Below are 17046 nucleotides of genomic sequence, written 5' to 3' on the forward strand. Positions count from 1 at the left end.
ACAGGAGGAGAAAATAGGTAATAGGCTAAAGGGTTGCCACTTGAAATAACAAAGTTATTTTTCCCTGATGCAATTTCAGTAATAATGGCTATTAACAGCACTAGTTGGTTTTGTTGTTGTTGTTTTTCAAACTAAGAATAATAATTTGATTGAAACTGGTCAAGGTAAACCTTTCTTAAGAAAATTCTGAATAGCACAGGGAAGCAGACAAAATTCTTCACAATCAAGGCTGTGAAAATCAAATCACTACTCAGTTTGTATGTACCAAGGGAAATAAAAGAATTTTGCCAAATTTACAGTCCCACGCACTAAATAGTTCAAAAAGAAATTCTTGTTCTTTTGTCTTTTTTATTATGCAGAAACTCTGCGAGTCTAATTTCTGATCTTGATATTTGACAAAAATTCAAATTTGGAAAAATAACTGCACATAAAATAATAGGAGAGTGGCAGTAGATAAAAATTATTTGTTGCAGTCTTCTTACTAGCACATTTTCTAGCAACTACCTAGGAATATGTACTGGCACTGTGCTCAAATTTAAATTTGAAAAAATAAATGTTAATATTTTTTAGTTTTTGTCTTCTTTTCTCTTTTTTCAGTAAATTAAGAGAAAATAAGAAAACAGCAGAGCTGATTAAAACTGCTAACCTTCTCTTTAATTCCTTCGAACCTTATTATATGTGGGATTATGTTGCACGTTGGTTTGAAGAATGTTGTAGGTATGTTAAACTTTCATTCCTTTTAATTTAGTAACATCCAAAGCTAACCTTTGGGTTTTTTTTAAGTTGTTACAATTAATGAATGTTCTTTTATACATTCTATTACTAATAATAACTTGTTATTTACTATCCATAATCTGACTCTACCTTGTCACACAGGATATAAAATCGTTGATCATATAATCTTAGAATTGGAAGGGAGTTTAGAAATCAGTTATTCATAGAGTAGATTAAAAATTTTCCCTCTTCAGTCTATAGTAATCCAGTTTTTTTGTTGTTGTAGAAAAGATAGCAAATTTTTGGCTGCTGCCTCAGCACACTTTTCCAAAAGGATTTCCACTTTGATTAACAAAAAAACTTTTTGGCCTGACTTGTGTTTTTAAAGCCATTAGAACTAATCCATACTGTCACTGGGAAGTGATAAAAGCCTTCTACCCCTTAGCAAATAAAGCAAAAAATATGGTCTGAAAACCCTGGCATACTAGTGAATCTGAGTGGAATCTCTGTCTAGCTTCTAGACCAGATCCTCTCAACCAGATTAACCACTCAAGGCCCAGGAGCATGTAGTCAAAATGTAATTATGATCTCAGCATTAGAAGTCTTTTAATAAAAAATGTTAATTGTTGCTCCTACACATTAATCTCTTTAGTGGTTTAGAGATAAGTTCCTGGCTTATTCAGCAGAGGTTGAGCACCCAGTTAAAAAGCATCATGCTAGGCAGATAGACAGTCCCTGTCTTCAAAGATCTTATAGTGGGAACAAATAAGACATGCACGTGTGTATTCCTAGTATTAAAAATTACAAATGTCTTAATAGATTAAAATGTAGGAATCGTATCTTTTTGCCGCCTGGCCCTACCCTGGGTTTTTACCTTCTACATTCACAAATGCACACATCCACACTTCTTCAGCCAACCTGGACTATTCTCTAAAAGTTAGCAGCATTTTAACTTTCATACTGCTGAGGCTTCACTTGTGCTATTCTTTCTGAAATACTCTTTCCCCTTGCCCGTCTGCTAAAATCCTATGTAGAGGTTACCCACCTTTCCTTCCTTCCCTCAAATCTATCAGAATCAATGCCTCCAACACTGTCACATTGTTGCTTTTATTTGTCTACATGCTTATATTGTTGGTCAGGGACTATATTATATTCTTACTTTGTGTCTTCAGAGTGGAGGGCAATGTATGGTCATATAGGATTTCTATGATTTAATGTGAATGTTTGTTGGAGGAATGATCTCTACTACTTGGATCAGAAGAGGCTTCCTGGAGGAGGTAACATTTGATCTCAGACTTTGAAGGACAGATGCATTCTGATCGTGGGAAAATGAGACTGGGGAGGACAGTAGTACAGAAGGACAAATGAGCCTATTTTAAGTCCCAAGGTTAGAAATCAAGTAGCAATTAATCAGTGTTAACTAGGAGGTGATATCTGTATAGGAAGCAATGGGAAATAAGTCCCAGAAAGTGAGATCCATTCAGAACACTTCGAAGTACAGGATGGGAGTTACAGGGAGAGAGGTTCAGCCTAGGAATCTTGCTTTGAGAATTTTCCACTAAGAGGTACAGTGTCCTGGGGGAAATAGAATATGTCATCACAAAAACATTACTGTGTGTGACCCAATATTGACTTGGCCTTCATTAGAAGGATGATGATGCTGTCACAGGTATTCACATCACTTGACAGTATACTTAATAAAGTGAATTTTGTCCTTTTAGGAGGACGCTGCATGCCAGACTTCAGATTGGACCTGGAGATAGTAATGACTCATCTGAATTACAGCTGACCAATTTCTGCTTACTGGTGGATTTTTTGTTGGACATAGTTTCTTTGGTAAGACCACCTTGGTAAGAAAATATCAAAGAAATCGAATAACATAGTTCAGATATTTCGTGTTGTAGGCAAGCCTTCAGATACATTTCATCTTTAAAATTAAATTGATTTTTTCCTCTTTGGTAAGCTTTTTTTCATAAGATCTTTCGAGTGTTTGTCCTTTGACATATACATATAAAAAATACATGGAGTAAACTTCATAATTGCATGTTATAAAATCTTAACTGTTTAGTGTATAGTGGTCTAATGCTGCATTTATATTATTTCTATTAAATGAAGACTTTTGGAAATCTTTTCCTTTCTGTTTTCTCTCCTCACTTCTTTGCTTTCTCATTTTGAAGCCTACTAGAAGTATGAGGGTGCTGTGTCAGGTATGACATTCAGCCTGTTTTGTTTTTAAATGATTCTATTTACTTTTGTTATATTATAATTTTAGTAATGTAGCAGATAAAACTGGGGTTATTTTATAATATATGCTTTGAAGTATTTAAATTGAGAATTTGGGAATAGAAATTTTATAAGGCATCAGTAATAAAATACACAGTGTTAATTAAGAGCATGATGCATATAAAACATTACGGTTGAGTAAAATCATTGCCTATTTATATAGATTAAAAAATGTAACTTTTGGGTTTCACATTGTTTAAACTTTTTTCATTTCACTTTTATTTTCAGGAGACTTACATTGAAATCCAGACAGAACACTTGCCCCAGTTGCTGCTCAGAATGATTTCTGCCTTGACAAGCCATCTCCAGACATTGCACTTGTCTGAACTCACAGATTCTCTCAGACTCTGCTCAAAGATCCTTAGCAAGGTTCAGCCTCCACTGTTATCTGCTAGCACTGGAGGTGTTTTGCAGTTTCCAAGTGGGCGGAACAATTCAGTCAAAGAGTGGGAAGACAAAAAGGTAATTTTAACTATTATTTTTGGTATTAGACCATTTACATTTCTTCAGAGCAGAACAGTTACTTGGTAAAATCACTTATACATAAGCATTTAAATAGTGAGTCTTTCCTAGATCCAAATGCAGTGTTAGTAGGCTTGTAGGCTTTTGGTTATAGGGCAGTTTAATTATCTATATCAGTACTTTCCAGTGGAAGTATCATGTGAATGGCATATGTAATTCAATTTTCTAGTACCCACATTAAAGTAAAAAGCAGGTAAAGTTAATTTTAATTCTAGTTTATTTAGACAATTGTAGCCAATATATTATTTCAATGTGATCTATATAAAATTGATGTCATATAAATAAGTGAGGTAGCTTACATGATTTTTTGTACTGTCTTCAAGATCTAGTGTGCATTTTACACTTACAGCACATCTTTGTGCTGATTGGTTTGTGAGAATACAAAAGAGGCTAAAACAAAGGCACCACTCAAAGGTGAGCACAACAGTATAAATAACCAATTAGGGAAGGGTAGGTATATGTAAAATAGGTGAAGAGTGGGGATCAATCAGAGGAAAGCATGCCAAATGGGAGGAGAGGTTCTCAATCTGGTCTGTGGATTTATCCATAACTTGTAGCTAGGCTTTAAACTGTCTTTGGCTTGAAGGTGGGGTTTCACCGGGGACCCGTCCCTGGCTGCCTAGGATTTGTCTGTCTCCTGCTGCTATCACTATGCTAGTTGCTGGCTATCCAGTGGTGAGCTAAACATAGTCTCTGCCCTTCTCTATCCTTTCTTTCTAATTGGAAGAAAGATATTATACAAGTAAGTGCACATTTAATTACAGTTGTGATAAGTGTACAAAGGAAAATAATCAAGTGGTAGGAATATGGAAAATGGGGTGACCTGACCTACGCTGGGGCCAAAGAACGCTTTCTTGAGGAAGGCGTGTTTGAGTGAAGCCCTAGAGGAATTGGTGTGGTGAGGGAGGTAAAAAGAGAGCACCTGACAGAGGAAGAATTATAACAACCCAATGAGTTCACCTTGCCTGCTGCCTAGACAGAGCCAAATTATCAAGTCAGAGGAATTGCAATGGAGAAACAGTAATTTATGGACAGCTGGCTGTGTAGGAGATTGCAGTTTTATTATTGCCCAAATCAGTCCCCCCGAAAACTTGGGGATCAGAGTTTTTAAGGATAATTTGGTGGGTAGGGGGCCAGTGAATTGGGAGTGCTGATTGGTTGGCTCGGGGATGAAATCATAGGGAGTAGAAGCTGCTTTTTTATGCTGAGTCAGTTCCTGGGTGGGGAACATAGAACTGGTTGGCAGGTCCCGGTGGGACCACTCAGTTGTTAGAAATGCAAAAACCTGAAAAGACATATCAAAAGGCTGATCTTAGGTTCACATAGTGATGTTACCTACAAGAGTAATTGGGGAAGTTGCAAATCTTACCTCTGGAATAATGGCTGGTAATATTTAGAATTCCAGTCCTTCTCATTCTAACCTGGTGACTGGTGGCCTTTCATTTGTTTTACAAGAACAGTTTAGCTTTAAACTATAAACTAAATTCCTTCCCAAGGCTAGTTCAGCCTATACCCAGGAATGAACAAGGACAGTTGAGAGGATAGAAGATGAGGTCAGTTAGGTTTGATATCTTTCACTGTCATAATTTTCTCAGCTGTGATTTTGCAAAGGCTCTTAGGCAGAGACAAGCACCAAGCAGACAAGAGATGCAGCTGTAAGATAGGCAGAGGCCAGGTCTTAGAGGGCCTTGAGCTGTTCGAGGGCTTTTGTTGTTAGGAGCACCGGGAAGGCCCTGAAGGGGAAAAGGCAAATGGCATAATTACGTTTGTGTATTAGAAAAGTTACTCTGGCTGCAGTGTGAAATGTAGAGGAGAAACAAAAACAGATGTGGGAAGACCTATAGTAGTGCAGGTGAGAGGTGGTGATAACTTGTGCCAACAAGATACAAGGAGTAAAGATAGAAATGGATGGATTAGCAATATATTTAGGAGGAAAAATAGACGTAGTAATAGATTGATAAGGGTAGTGATCGCTAACACTTAATGAGTGTTTACTAAGTGCTAGGCATTTTGCCATGTGCTTTATATATACCGTTATGTAATCCTCATAGCAATTGTAAAATGTAGGAATTACTGTCTCTCAATTATACACATTAGAAAACGGTGGTTTGGAGAAGTTAAACTTGCCAGGTATCACATAACTAGTGAATGGCAGAGCCCTAGTTGACTCAAGGCCTGCACCCTTAACCCCTCTACTGATATGAAAGTGGGGAAGGGGAGGAGGGGTGACGAAGGTACCAAGAATGACCCATAGGTTTCTGTCTTCCTGATTCAAGGAAAAGTGTCATTCACTGAGGCAAGAAACATTGGGTTAAGCCCAGCTTTGGGCAACAGGGCTTTAGTTCATGATGCTATTATATTCTGACTCAGTCACCCAAGGAATTCTTACATATAACTTTTACTTAAAGCCAGAAAATATGCTTGATGTTTATACTTACTCTATCCTATTGTAGGGAGTAAAAGGCTAATATACTCCAGTTCTACTCCAGGAACTGGTTCATTTGTTTGTTTATTGTAATTCTCTCATCTTCCCCTCTAGATTATAAAATATTCCTTTTATTTCTACTACCTAATACAGCGTCTGGCACATGATAGGAGTTCGGTAACTATTCACTGAAAGAATGTAAGATTAATAGCAAAGATTTAATTAGTACTATACACATTTCAATAAAAATTTCACATTCATGTGGCCCTGAACAGATGACCTATTCGATTTTATTTGTAGTTATTAAGATGTCATTTTTTAACCTTACATATCTCATTCTTGGCATTGTTTAGACATTAGGAAAGTGATTTCATGAAGTAGATGAAATAGTCATTTGAAAACAAGGATATAGATCCTAGAGACTTATATATATGTATTTTTGTCCTCAAGAATCTAACCTTATGTATGCTCTGTGTGTAGTGCATAATAAATACTTGGTGAATGAATAAATCGGTGTGGGGCTGCTTTAACAGTCAAGAGTGGGTAGATTAAATTGTGAACAGTCTAAAACATCTCAGAAGTGGTCATTTCTAATTCCTAATATGTACACTTTGCTACTCAGCCTTTTGCTTTCTTAAAAATCTCTAACAGGTATCATCAGTTTCTCATGAAAATCCTACTGAAGTGTTTGAAGATGGAGAAAATCCACCAAGTAGTCGATCATCAGAGAGTGGATTCACTGAGTTTATACAATATCAAGCAGACCGAACTGATGATATTGACAGAGAACTGAGTGAGGGCCAGGGGGCAGCTGCCATCCCAATTGGTAGCACATCCTCTGAGACAGAAACAGCATCCACTGTGGGATCTGAAGAAACCATCATCCAGACCCCTTCCGTAGTCACTCAGGGGACAGCAACCCGAAGTGGGAAGACAGCCCAAAAGACTGCAATGCAGTGTTGCTTGGAGTATGTCCAACAGTTTCTTACCAGACTTATCAACCTCTACATCATTCAGAATAACTCTTTTTCTCAGTCTTTGGCTACAGAACATCAAGGGGATCTTGGTCGAGAACAAGGAGAGACTTCAAAATGGGACAGAAATTCACAAGGAGATGTAAAAGAGAAAAACATAAGTAAACAAAAAACTTCTAAAGAATACCTGTCTGCCTTCCTTGCTGCCTGTCAGCTCTTCCTAGAGTGCTCAAGTTTCCCAGTTTACATTGCTGAGGGGAACCATACATCAGAGTTACGTTCTGAAAAATTGGAGACTGGTAAGGTCATCTCAGTTTTGCTTATATTTCAGTATAGTCTGTAGTATGTTTTTTCTTTTTAAAAGAGGCACTCAAAACTAGGATTTTTTTAGCCAGTTACTTTTTTTAATGTTTTAATTTGCAAGTTTTTTTTTTTAATGAAATACTGTCACTATGGGGAGATTGATACATTGGAAGATTTTGTGATTTTGATGTCTTTCACAGTTTGCGTGCAGATAAGTAGGAGCTGAAAAGGAAATCTCTGGAGAAAAGTAGCAGTAGATCTGCTGGTTTTCTTTGTTATGACCAGTAACATATGTATTTACCTTTATTTTGATTTTTATATATACACACAAAGTGCAGTGAATACTACATAATGCTTATTGATCAATATACTGTTTTTCGGGACAGAAAAATAGATTGTATGACTTGGCATAAGAAAAATATATATTGAAAAAAGTATAATTATTAAAGCTCTAGACTAGGTGAGAAACCAAGGTTTTGTTAACAGATCAAGGCCTTAAAAGTATTTAGTGGCTTTGTTTTTTGAAATTAACTTAGAGTGTGTGTGAAATGTTTAGTATAATGAACTCTGATTGCTACCATCTTTTGTTTCAGACTGTGAGCATGTGCAGCCTCCACAGTGGCTTCAGACTCTGATGAATGCTTGCAGCCAAGCAAGTGATTTCAGTGTTCAGAGTGTTGCTATTTCACTAGTCATGGACTTAGTGGGACTGACACAGTCTGTGGCCATGGTCACTGGGGAAAACATCAACAGTGTAGAGCCTGCACAACCCTTAAGTCCAAACCAGGGAAGAGTAGCTGTGGTTATTAGACCTCCCCTCACTCAGGGCAATCTGAGGTACATAGCTGAGAAGACTGAATTTTTCAAGGTAAATTCTAAGAAATGCATACATGACTATGATGATTACAGCCATGTATGATACTTGACCTAGTTTGCTTTAAGAATTATTTTTTAAATGATAATAAAGCTTCATTTAAACACCTCTTAATATGCCATACCATGTAGAGAATGATGCCACAGCTGATATACATACTGCTCTCCCCATCTTATTCCCAATTTTGTGAGCAGGGGAGAAAGATAAGGATAAAGGAGTAGGAATATTAGGATAAAGAAAGAGAAGTATTATGGCACTGAAGCCATGTAGGAAATAACTTCAGCTAGAAAGAGGAAAGCAGTAGAACTTACTTTCAGATTAAGTGGTTGTAACACTTCTGCTTTTCTTTTTTTTTTTTGAGACAGAGTCTCGCTGTCAGCCAGGCTGGAGTGCAGTGGCATGATCTCGGCTCACTGCAACTTCTGCCTCCTGGGCTCAAGCAATTCTCCTGCCTCAGCCTCCCAAGTAGCTGGGATTACAGGCGTGTGCCACCACGCCCGGCTAATTTTTGTATTTTTAGTAGAGACAGGGTTTCACCATGTTGGCCAGGCTGGTCTCAAACTCCCGACCTCAGTAATCCACCCGCCTCAGCCTCCCACAGTGCCGGGATTACAGGCATGAGCAACACTTTTGCTTTTCATACAGTAAAACCTCAGCACTCCAAAACTCTCATGAAAAGTTTTTCTGACTCTTCTTATTGTCTCATTATCATCTGTGGTGTATAAAGTCACTCAGAAAAAAATTCAGAAAACTCAGTCTTTGATTTCTACCACACTGGTATAAATATTATCCTCTATATCGAACATCAAGTAGATTTGGATTGTATACATTTTAAGCAGGTAGACTGTACATGAAAAAAAAGTTTTAAAATCTGATTTCAAGTCATTGTGCCCCTTCAGATATTTCCTCCTGCTAGATTAGAGTTAAATTCTATAATATTGTGGTAGTGAATCCTGAAGATTATTGCATTATTATTATTACTTATTGCATTATTATTAATGCTGTTACAGATCAAGTGCTATGTTAACATATGTAGCTCTGAAATACCTATTATCTATTGTATAGGTTTTAAGTAGTTTGGATATTTCAACTATGAATTATTTTTCACTCTGTAATATACAACCATAAATATTAAATTCCATTCAATGTGGGATTTGTATCTTATTAAGGATAGTTTATTCTAGCATCACTTTACTAAACACCACTAAATAATGAAATGGGTTCTTATCTGGGCCCTGAAGAAAACATTTACATGTCTGATTTTTTTTTCCGAGATGCAGTCTCGCTCTGTCACGCAATCTCTGCTCACTGCAACTTGTGCCTTTTGGGTTCAAGCATTTCTCGTGTCTCAGCCTCCCGAGTAGCTGGGATTACAGGTGCATGCCACCATGCCTGGCTAACTTTTTGTATTTTTAGTAGAGACAAGGTTTTGCCATGTTGGCCAGGCTGGTCTCAAACTCCTGACCTCAGGTGATCTGCCTGCCTCGGCCTCCCAAGATGCTGGGATTACAGGCATGAGCCACCATGTTAGGACAACATGCCTGATGTCTAAAAACAAATATCATTAAAGGACTATCATAAAAGGTTCCAAGGGCTTGGGTGATCAGAAAGTAGGTACATGGAAGACTGCCTCCGTAAACCTCATCCCTGCGGAATAGAATATTAAAAACCTTTCAGGTCTGACAGAGAGTGGGCATTCATTTGTACCTAATAGGAAATATTTGTTAAATAAATTTTCATGTATGGTATTGTGACTGTCACTTTTACATCTTTTTTATAGCATGTAGCTTTAACATTGTGGGACCAGTTGGGAGATGGGACACCTCAGCATCACCAGAAGAGTGTGGAACTATTTTATCAATTACATAACTTAGTTCCTTCTTCTAGCATCTGTGAGGATGTTATAAGTCAGCAGTTAACCCATAAAGATAAGGTAAATCCTCTTCTTATCTTGTGCATACCGCCCCCTCCACCACACACACACACACACACACACATACATACATACTGAAAAGTAAGTTAAGAAAACTTTAGGGAAATTATTGCAGTTAACATCGGAGTAAGAGAAAATAGCTTTGTTCACAGTGATCTTAATATCTTTAAAATGTATTCAATTATTTCTAGAGGAAAGTTATTTACAAAAGCATCAGTAATATGAAAAATTAAAAATAAAATGCTGGGTTTATTTCTTTGTTCAAGACACAGTTATGGGAACTGATGTTTAGTATTGGTGGTCTCAGTTTTTGGGTCATTTAAAGAGGAACCAGAGGCCTCAGTTATGGAACTTATGGATTTATTAACTAATATATATGAAATAAAATAATGTATAAAGTATATTTATAAGCCATAGAATGCTAATATGTGAGATTATATTATTTGCATTATTATACTGCATATCCAAAATAAGAATTTTGTATCCTAATGTGTATGAAGTGTGATATATAATTCAGTTAAAGGTAGCTGAGAATTAGCCTGAGAAGAAGCTGGAATAATCATTTTGACTAACCTCATCAGGGTAATTTAATGACGTTTGTGGTCTTCCTCTGCTGCTCTGTAATGTAAATTGAAGATTTTACTGAAGAGCTTTTAGAAGTAGATTGTCCTATTTTTAAAAAACTCAAAATGCTAGTGAGTTTGAGTGGGTCATATTCAAAAAAGGAATTGTGTTAAATAAATGAAACATTTGGCAGAGGAGAAAGTGGTATATGAAGGAGTAAATGAAAGGAATGAAAAGTTTATTCCAAGAAAAATGTTAAAATTCTATTTCTGCTATAACACATTTTTTTCAAAATTATTCAAAATAATAGGTAAGCATTCTATTCTAACAATTTAGGTTTTACATTAAATATAAATCTAGGACAAATATATGCCTATTTTCACTTGGGTAGCATTTCATTTTTAAAGAAAGACTCGCAAGTTCTAAATAAAGATATACATCCATGAAAAAAATTAAAATATCCTTTACTACTTAATTTTTACATTTCCGTTGGTTGATACAAATGCAGGCTTCGTAAGAAAAGCCTGTATTAAGCTCATAGAAAAAACAAGCATGCCTCCCACCTATCACAAGCATTTAGAAAGTTGTTGTCTGGTTTCTTGGGGCTTTTGCTTGAAGGATCCATAAATGCTAAAGAAAGACTTTAAAAATTTTGATAATGTGACAATTTCTACTTGATTTATACATGTTTATTATCTAATACCAAATGTGCTTGCCTTTCTAAATAATTTATTTTTACATTGTTTTACCCATTATTATATTAATCTTTTTCCAAATCTCAAAAGTAGTTTAATATTTTTATTGTAAAAATAATTTTTAAGTATTTAAATTTTTTAGTCAAACCAGCTTTATAAGTGATGAAAAACTCATTTGGTATTAATGTATCATTTCTGGGAAAAAAATATATAGTGCAATGAAATCAATTTTCATAATTAAATGTTTATATTAAAATGAAGGAGGAAGTGCTTTCTGGACTCCAGATATATGTACATTAGTAACTTTTTTCTCCTGTTATACAATAATCTAGTAAACTAATTAAAGTCTGAACTCAGGAATAATTATTTATGAGACAGGATGAGATGATCCTTTTAAGTTCAATATTTCTGTATATATTTACATATTTTCTGTGTTTCTACTTCCATAAAGAATATAAATAAAGTTTATTGCAGTGTGTGTTTGAATATTGTGGACGTTGAACGTAATACAGTACTCCTAAATAGTACTCTGATTTTACTAAAATCACTTAGTATCTTCAAGAGAGAAGAACATAATTTAAGCTCCCATGTTTCTCCTCAGAAAATAAGGATGGAAGCACATGCCAAGTTTGCAGTTCTTTGGCATCTAACGAGAGATCTCCATATAAATAAATCTTCATCTTTTGTACGTTCTTTTGACAGGTCAGTTACATTTTATATTAAGATTTCAGTCAGATATCTTAATGTTGCCTCTTTCCTTGAGTCCACTGTCTAGCTTGGCAAGTGTAGGAGATAGCAATTTATAAATTTTATAAAGTGAATTTATTATTTTGAAAACCGTAAGCTGTATTAAAATGCATGGCATTTTTACTCATCCACCAGATTTTTACTTTCTGGTTTTGGAGTACCTGGCTCCACTTCCCTTCCTTGGACAACTATTCATCATGTTCCTGATAATGTTAGTGATAGAGCAATGGCTACAGCTCTCTTGAGACTATATTCACATTTAGTGAAACTGCATATAGATAGTAGATTATGTGTTTTTCAAGCAATTATTTTCAATCTTCTGCCTAAACTAGATTTATTAAAATCTATAGCTGAAAACACTAACAGATTCTTTCCATGAATCCAGAGAACTTGTAGCTGCCTGAGAGTGGTTTTGGTTTTTGTCTGGACTACGTAGGTGACTTCAAATATCAGATCTGCATTAAATTCCAAGCAGCTGCCATTTTTAGGTGGATTCACATATTGTCATAAGGTAGTCTAACCAGCTGGTCTCATAGTGGTGGCCATGAATCTGTGTTCAAGCTCAGCTCAGGATCAGATGTGTCCTCTACTGAACGTTATTTCAGCTGGTGCTTTTCAACCAGCATTAGCATTTTTAAGTCATCTGATACTGAACCATATATTGAACCCCTACAATGTACTGAATACATTGAACCTTTACTTTATAAATAATCATCTCTTATTTGACAACCATCTTTCCTAATTTTACAAGTGAGGGAATAGAGGTCAGGAAAAGTTGTTACTTGCCCAACACCACACAAAAGATTTGAATCTTGGGTTTTTCTGATTCCAAACCACACTCTCATACCTTTCACAGATCTTTCCTTGAATTAAGCACATAGCTTTGGCTCACAAGGAGAGTGTGAGCAGAAGAACATGGACCAACATGGAGTAATGCTGACCTGCCGAAGGCTCAGTGCTTGATAATATGAACAGGAAAATGTTGCTAAAACAAGACTAATCATATTTTTTTTCAGTTCTTCAGTATTAATCTTAGTAATGTATGCCTGTGAAATTTCAAAGCATAAGTATATTTTTAAAAGGGCAAAAGGTTTTTTTCCTTTCTTATACCTACCGAGACTATTGGGATTAAGATTATTAAAATGCTATGATCAAAATTTATCCTGAAGTATGACTACTTCAAAATAGTTAATTCAAAATAAGAAACACAATTTATTAATTTTATAAAAGAGTGTAACAAGGTAGATGTTTGGTTCTTTATTTTAATTATTTGTGTTTATTTTAGGTCACTGTTCATCATGTTAGATAGCCTTAACAGTCTCGATGGTTCTACTAGCTCTGTGGGACAAGCCTGGCTGAACCAAGTCCTACAAAGACATGATATTGCACGAGTTTTGGAACCATTGCTATTGCTCCTGCTTCATCCAAAAACTCAGAGGGTTTCAGTACAGCGTGTACAAGCAGAACGTTATTGGAATAAGTCTCCCTGTTATCCAGGAGAGGAGAGTGACAAGCATTTCATGCAAAATTTTGCCTGCAGCAATGGTGAATAACACATAGAAGTAGACAGCTTTATTTAGAATTATTAAAATAAAGTGATACATGAATACAATAGTAATTGGTGAAGGAATTGCATGTGAGATTTTCTCCATGGGCTTATTTTCTCCCCTCCTCATGCACTAGCAATGCTGTGTGGACCATGTCAGAATGTACTTTGTCAATGACCATCTTAGAAGATGTGGGTCTCTCAGTTGACTCTTTCAGGGCAGGAATCAGGCACAGCTCTGGTTAGAGACATTCTTCAATTTTGATGGAAATATCTTTAGAGCTTAGTTAGCAATTCTGGTCCTACAGGCTCTGTAGATACTTCATTGGGAATTTATAGTAAATCTGTAATGCACATTTTGTATTTCGTGAGTCATTTTCCTCATCTTAGAAGAATAATGCCCAACTTTCAAGGTTTTATTATGACCATCAGATGTAGTCATGTTTGTGACATGCCTATATTCACTATTACTATATTACTACAAAGTCCATACTTTATAAACTGTTGAGTGATGCCTTCTATACAGTGATATTGTCCCCTTAGATTAATTTATTTTATTTAAGGGACAAAAGACTCTCACATATGTCATTTGTCTCTTGACAAACCCTGTGGTGGTGATGAAAAGATCATTTTACTGAGCACGTTGCTGATGCCTGGAAGGCTATGGTTTTCTTAGAGTCTCATGGCTAGTAAGTGATGAAGCTGAAACCAAACTGTCATATTCCTACTTCATCTCTAGTGTGTTTCTACAGAGTCTTGGTTCCTCTCTCTGGCTTCTTTTCCACTGCTTCTTCTGAATCTTGTAAGAGTTTGCATTACCCTGCTTATTGCCAGAATGTCTTTGTGTTAATGCTTTATCTAACTGTCTGCTGAATTCTCACCTCCCCTCTGAGATCAGTGCCAGACCTCATCAGTGGTATCATGATTCTTTCCCTAAATTTGCTAGCATTTGGTATGTACTACTTTGTATGTCACTAAGCCTTCCACCTTTTCTAAAAGAAGACCATCATTATTTTATGCCCCCTGAAAAATACAGAAATGAATTATATATATGTGGTTTGCTGCTAATTTTAAACTCTTCAGAGAGCTTAGAAACAGCATAACTAAAGTGAGGTATTAAGGAGGAAAAAACAAAACTTTCACCTGCAATAAAATAAAATGTAATTTTAGTAGGAAAATATAAGTAGATGATGACACTAATGATTAAAAATTTTGATCAGTCTACATTTCTACATTTCAATTATTTTAATGCATTTTATATTTTTCTTCTTTTACTGTTTTTCTCATATATCAGTGAGCCAAGTACAACTCATCACATCAAAAGGAAATGGTGAAAAGCCACTTACCATGGATGAAATAGAGAACTTTAGTCTCACTGTGAATCCATTAAGTGACAGACTTTCCCTCCTAAGTACCAGCAGTGAGACAATTCCAATGGTTGTGTCTGATTTTGATCTTCCAGACCAACAGATAGAAATACTTCAGAGTTCTGACTCGGGATGTTCACAGTCCTCTGCTGGGGACAACTTGAGTTACGAAGTTGATCCTGAAACCGTGAATGCCCAAGAGGATTCTCAAATGCCAAAGGAAAGCTCCCCAGATGATGATGTTCAGCAGGTAGTGTTTGACCTGATATGTAAAGTTGTAAGTGGCCTCGAAGTGGAATCTGCATCAGTTACATCTCAATTAGAAATTGAAGCTATGCCCCCAAAGTGCAGTGATATAGATCCAGATGAAGAGACGATTAAAACTGAAGATGACTCCATTCAACAGAGTCAGAATGCTTTGCTGAGTAATGAAAGTTCTCAGTTTCTGTCTGTGTCTGCAGAGGGAGGCCATGAGTGTGTGGCAAATGGAATCTCCAGGAATAGCTCCTCACCTTGTATTTCAGGAACCACACACACTCTTCATGACTCTTCTGTTGCTTCCATAGAAACCAAATCTAGACAAAGGAGTCACAGTAGTATTCAATTCAGCTTCAAAGAAAAACTATCAGAAAAAGTTTCGGAGAAGGAAACAATAGTTAAGGAGTCAGGTAAACAACCAGGAGCAAAACCTAAAGTAAAACTTGCCAGAAAAAAGGATGATGACAAGAAAAAATCTTCAAATGAAAAACTCAAACAAACCAGTGTATTCTTCAGTGATGGTCTGGATTTAGAGAACTGGTATAGCTGTGGAGAGGGAGACATTTCTGAAATTGAGAGTGACATGGGTTCTCCAGGATCTCGAAAATCTCCCAGTTTCAACATTCATCCTCTCTATCAACATGTGCTCCTGTATCTCCAGTTGTATGATTCATCCAGGACTTTGTATGCTTTCTCTGCCATCAAAGCCATCTTGAAAACTAACCCTATAGCTTTTGTAAATGCCATTTCAACTACTAGTGTAAATAACGCATATACTCCTCAGTTGTCTCTCCTTCAGAATCTATTGGCCAGACACCGGATTTCTGTTATGGGCAAAGATTTTTATAGTCACATTCCAGTGGACTCAAATCATAACTTCCGGAGTTCTATGTACATAGAAATTCTTATTTCTCTCTGCTTATATTACATGCGCAGCCATTACCCAACTCATGTCAAGGTTACTGCACAAGATTTAATAGGCAATCGAAACATGCAAATGATGAGCATAGAAATTCTGACACTACTCTTCACTGAGCTGGCAAAAGTAATAGAAAGCTCAGCGAAGGGTTTCCCTAGTTTTATTTCTGATATGTTATCTAAGTGCAAAGTTCAGAAAGTGATTCTTCATTGTTTGCTGTCATCTATCTTTAGTGCTCAGAAATGGCATAGTGAAAAAATGGCAGGTAAGAACTTGGTTGCTGTGGAAGAAGGTTTCTCAGAGGACAGCCTTATTAATTTCTCAGAGGATGAATTTGACAATGGCAGCACGTTGCAGTCACAACTTCTTAAGGTGCTTCAGAGGCTGATTGTTCTAGAACACAGAGTAATGACTATTCCTGAAGAGAATGAAACAGGTTTTGATTTTGTTGTATCTGACTTAGAACACATCAGTCCCCATCAACCCATGACTTCTCTTCAGTATTTGCATGCTCAGCCAATCACGTGTCAAGGCATGTTCCTCTGTGCAGTGATACGAGCTTTGCATCAGCACTGTGCATGTAAGATGCACCCACAATGGATTGGTTTAATCACATCTACTCTGCCTTACATGGGAAAAGTTCTACAGAGAGTGGTTGTTTCTGTGACACTACAACTGTGCAGAAATTTAGATAATCTAATTCAGCAGTACAAATATGAAACAGGATTATCTGATAGTAGGTAAGAGGTGATTTTTTAACTTTATTGGTACTGACATTTTTCACATATATGACTGCTTAATGTCTGGAAAGTTGGTCACAACTTGAGTAAATAAATGGTTTTTGGTAGGTTACAAATAGTATATTACTTACCACAAAAAAAAAAATTTTGGCTTGAGGAAGAGTATCAATAAAAGAATCTAG

At 36.3% G+C, this 17046-nt stretch overlaps 1 protein-coding gene across 14 annotated transcripts in view; it reads left to right on the top strand.

Moving 5' to 3' along the window:
- DOP1A (DOP1 leucine zipper like protein A) overlaps nucleotides 1-17046 on the top strand; it is a 101778-nt gene that overhangs the window by 54848 nt on the left and 29884 nt on the right. For 13 of the 14 annotated variants that reach the window (XM_054492824.2, XM_054492828.2, XM_063666362.1 and 10 more), the window contains 9 exons: nucleotides 598-717; nucleotides 2436-2550; nucleotides 3226-3459; nucleotides 6596-7217; nucleotides 7815-8089; nucleotides 9876-10028; nucleotides 11889-11989; nucleotides 13320-13579; nucleotides 14875-16864. In XM_054492824.2, the coding sequence (XP_054348799.2) occupies nucleotides 598-717; nucleotides 2436-2550; nucleotides 3226-3459; nucleotides 6596-7217; nucleotides 7815-8089; nucleotides 9876-10028; nucleotides 11889-11989; nucleotides 13320-13579; nucleotides 14875-16864 (3870 nt within the window). Of the gene's footprint in view, nucleotides 1-597; nucleotides 718-2435; nucleotides 2551-2891; nucleotides 2922-3225; nucleotides 3460-6595; nucleotides 7218-7814; nucleotides 8090-9875; nucleotides 10029-11888; nucleotides 11990-13319; nucleotides 13580-14874; nucleotides 16865-17046 lie in introns of all 14 variants that reach the window. The other variant, XM_054492822.2, reaches the window with a different exon arrangement.

The sequence above is a fragment of the Pongo pygmaeus genome, chromosome 5 (genome assembly GCF_028885625.2).
Source record: "Pongo pygmaeus isolate AG05252 chromosome 5, NHGRI_mPonPyg2-v2.0_pri, whole genome shotgun sequence".
In the NCBI taxonomy this organism is placed as follows: domain Eukaryota; kingdom Metazoa; phylum Chordata; class Mammalia; order Primates; family Hominidae; genus Pongo; species Pongo pygmaeus.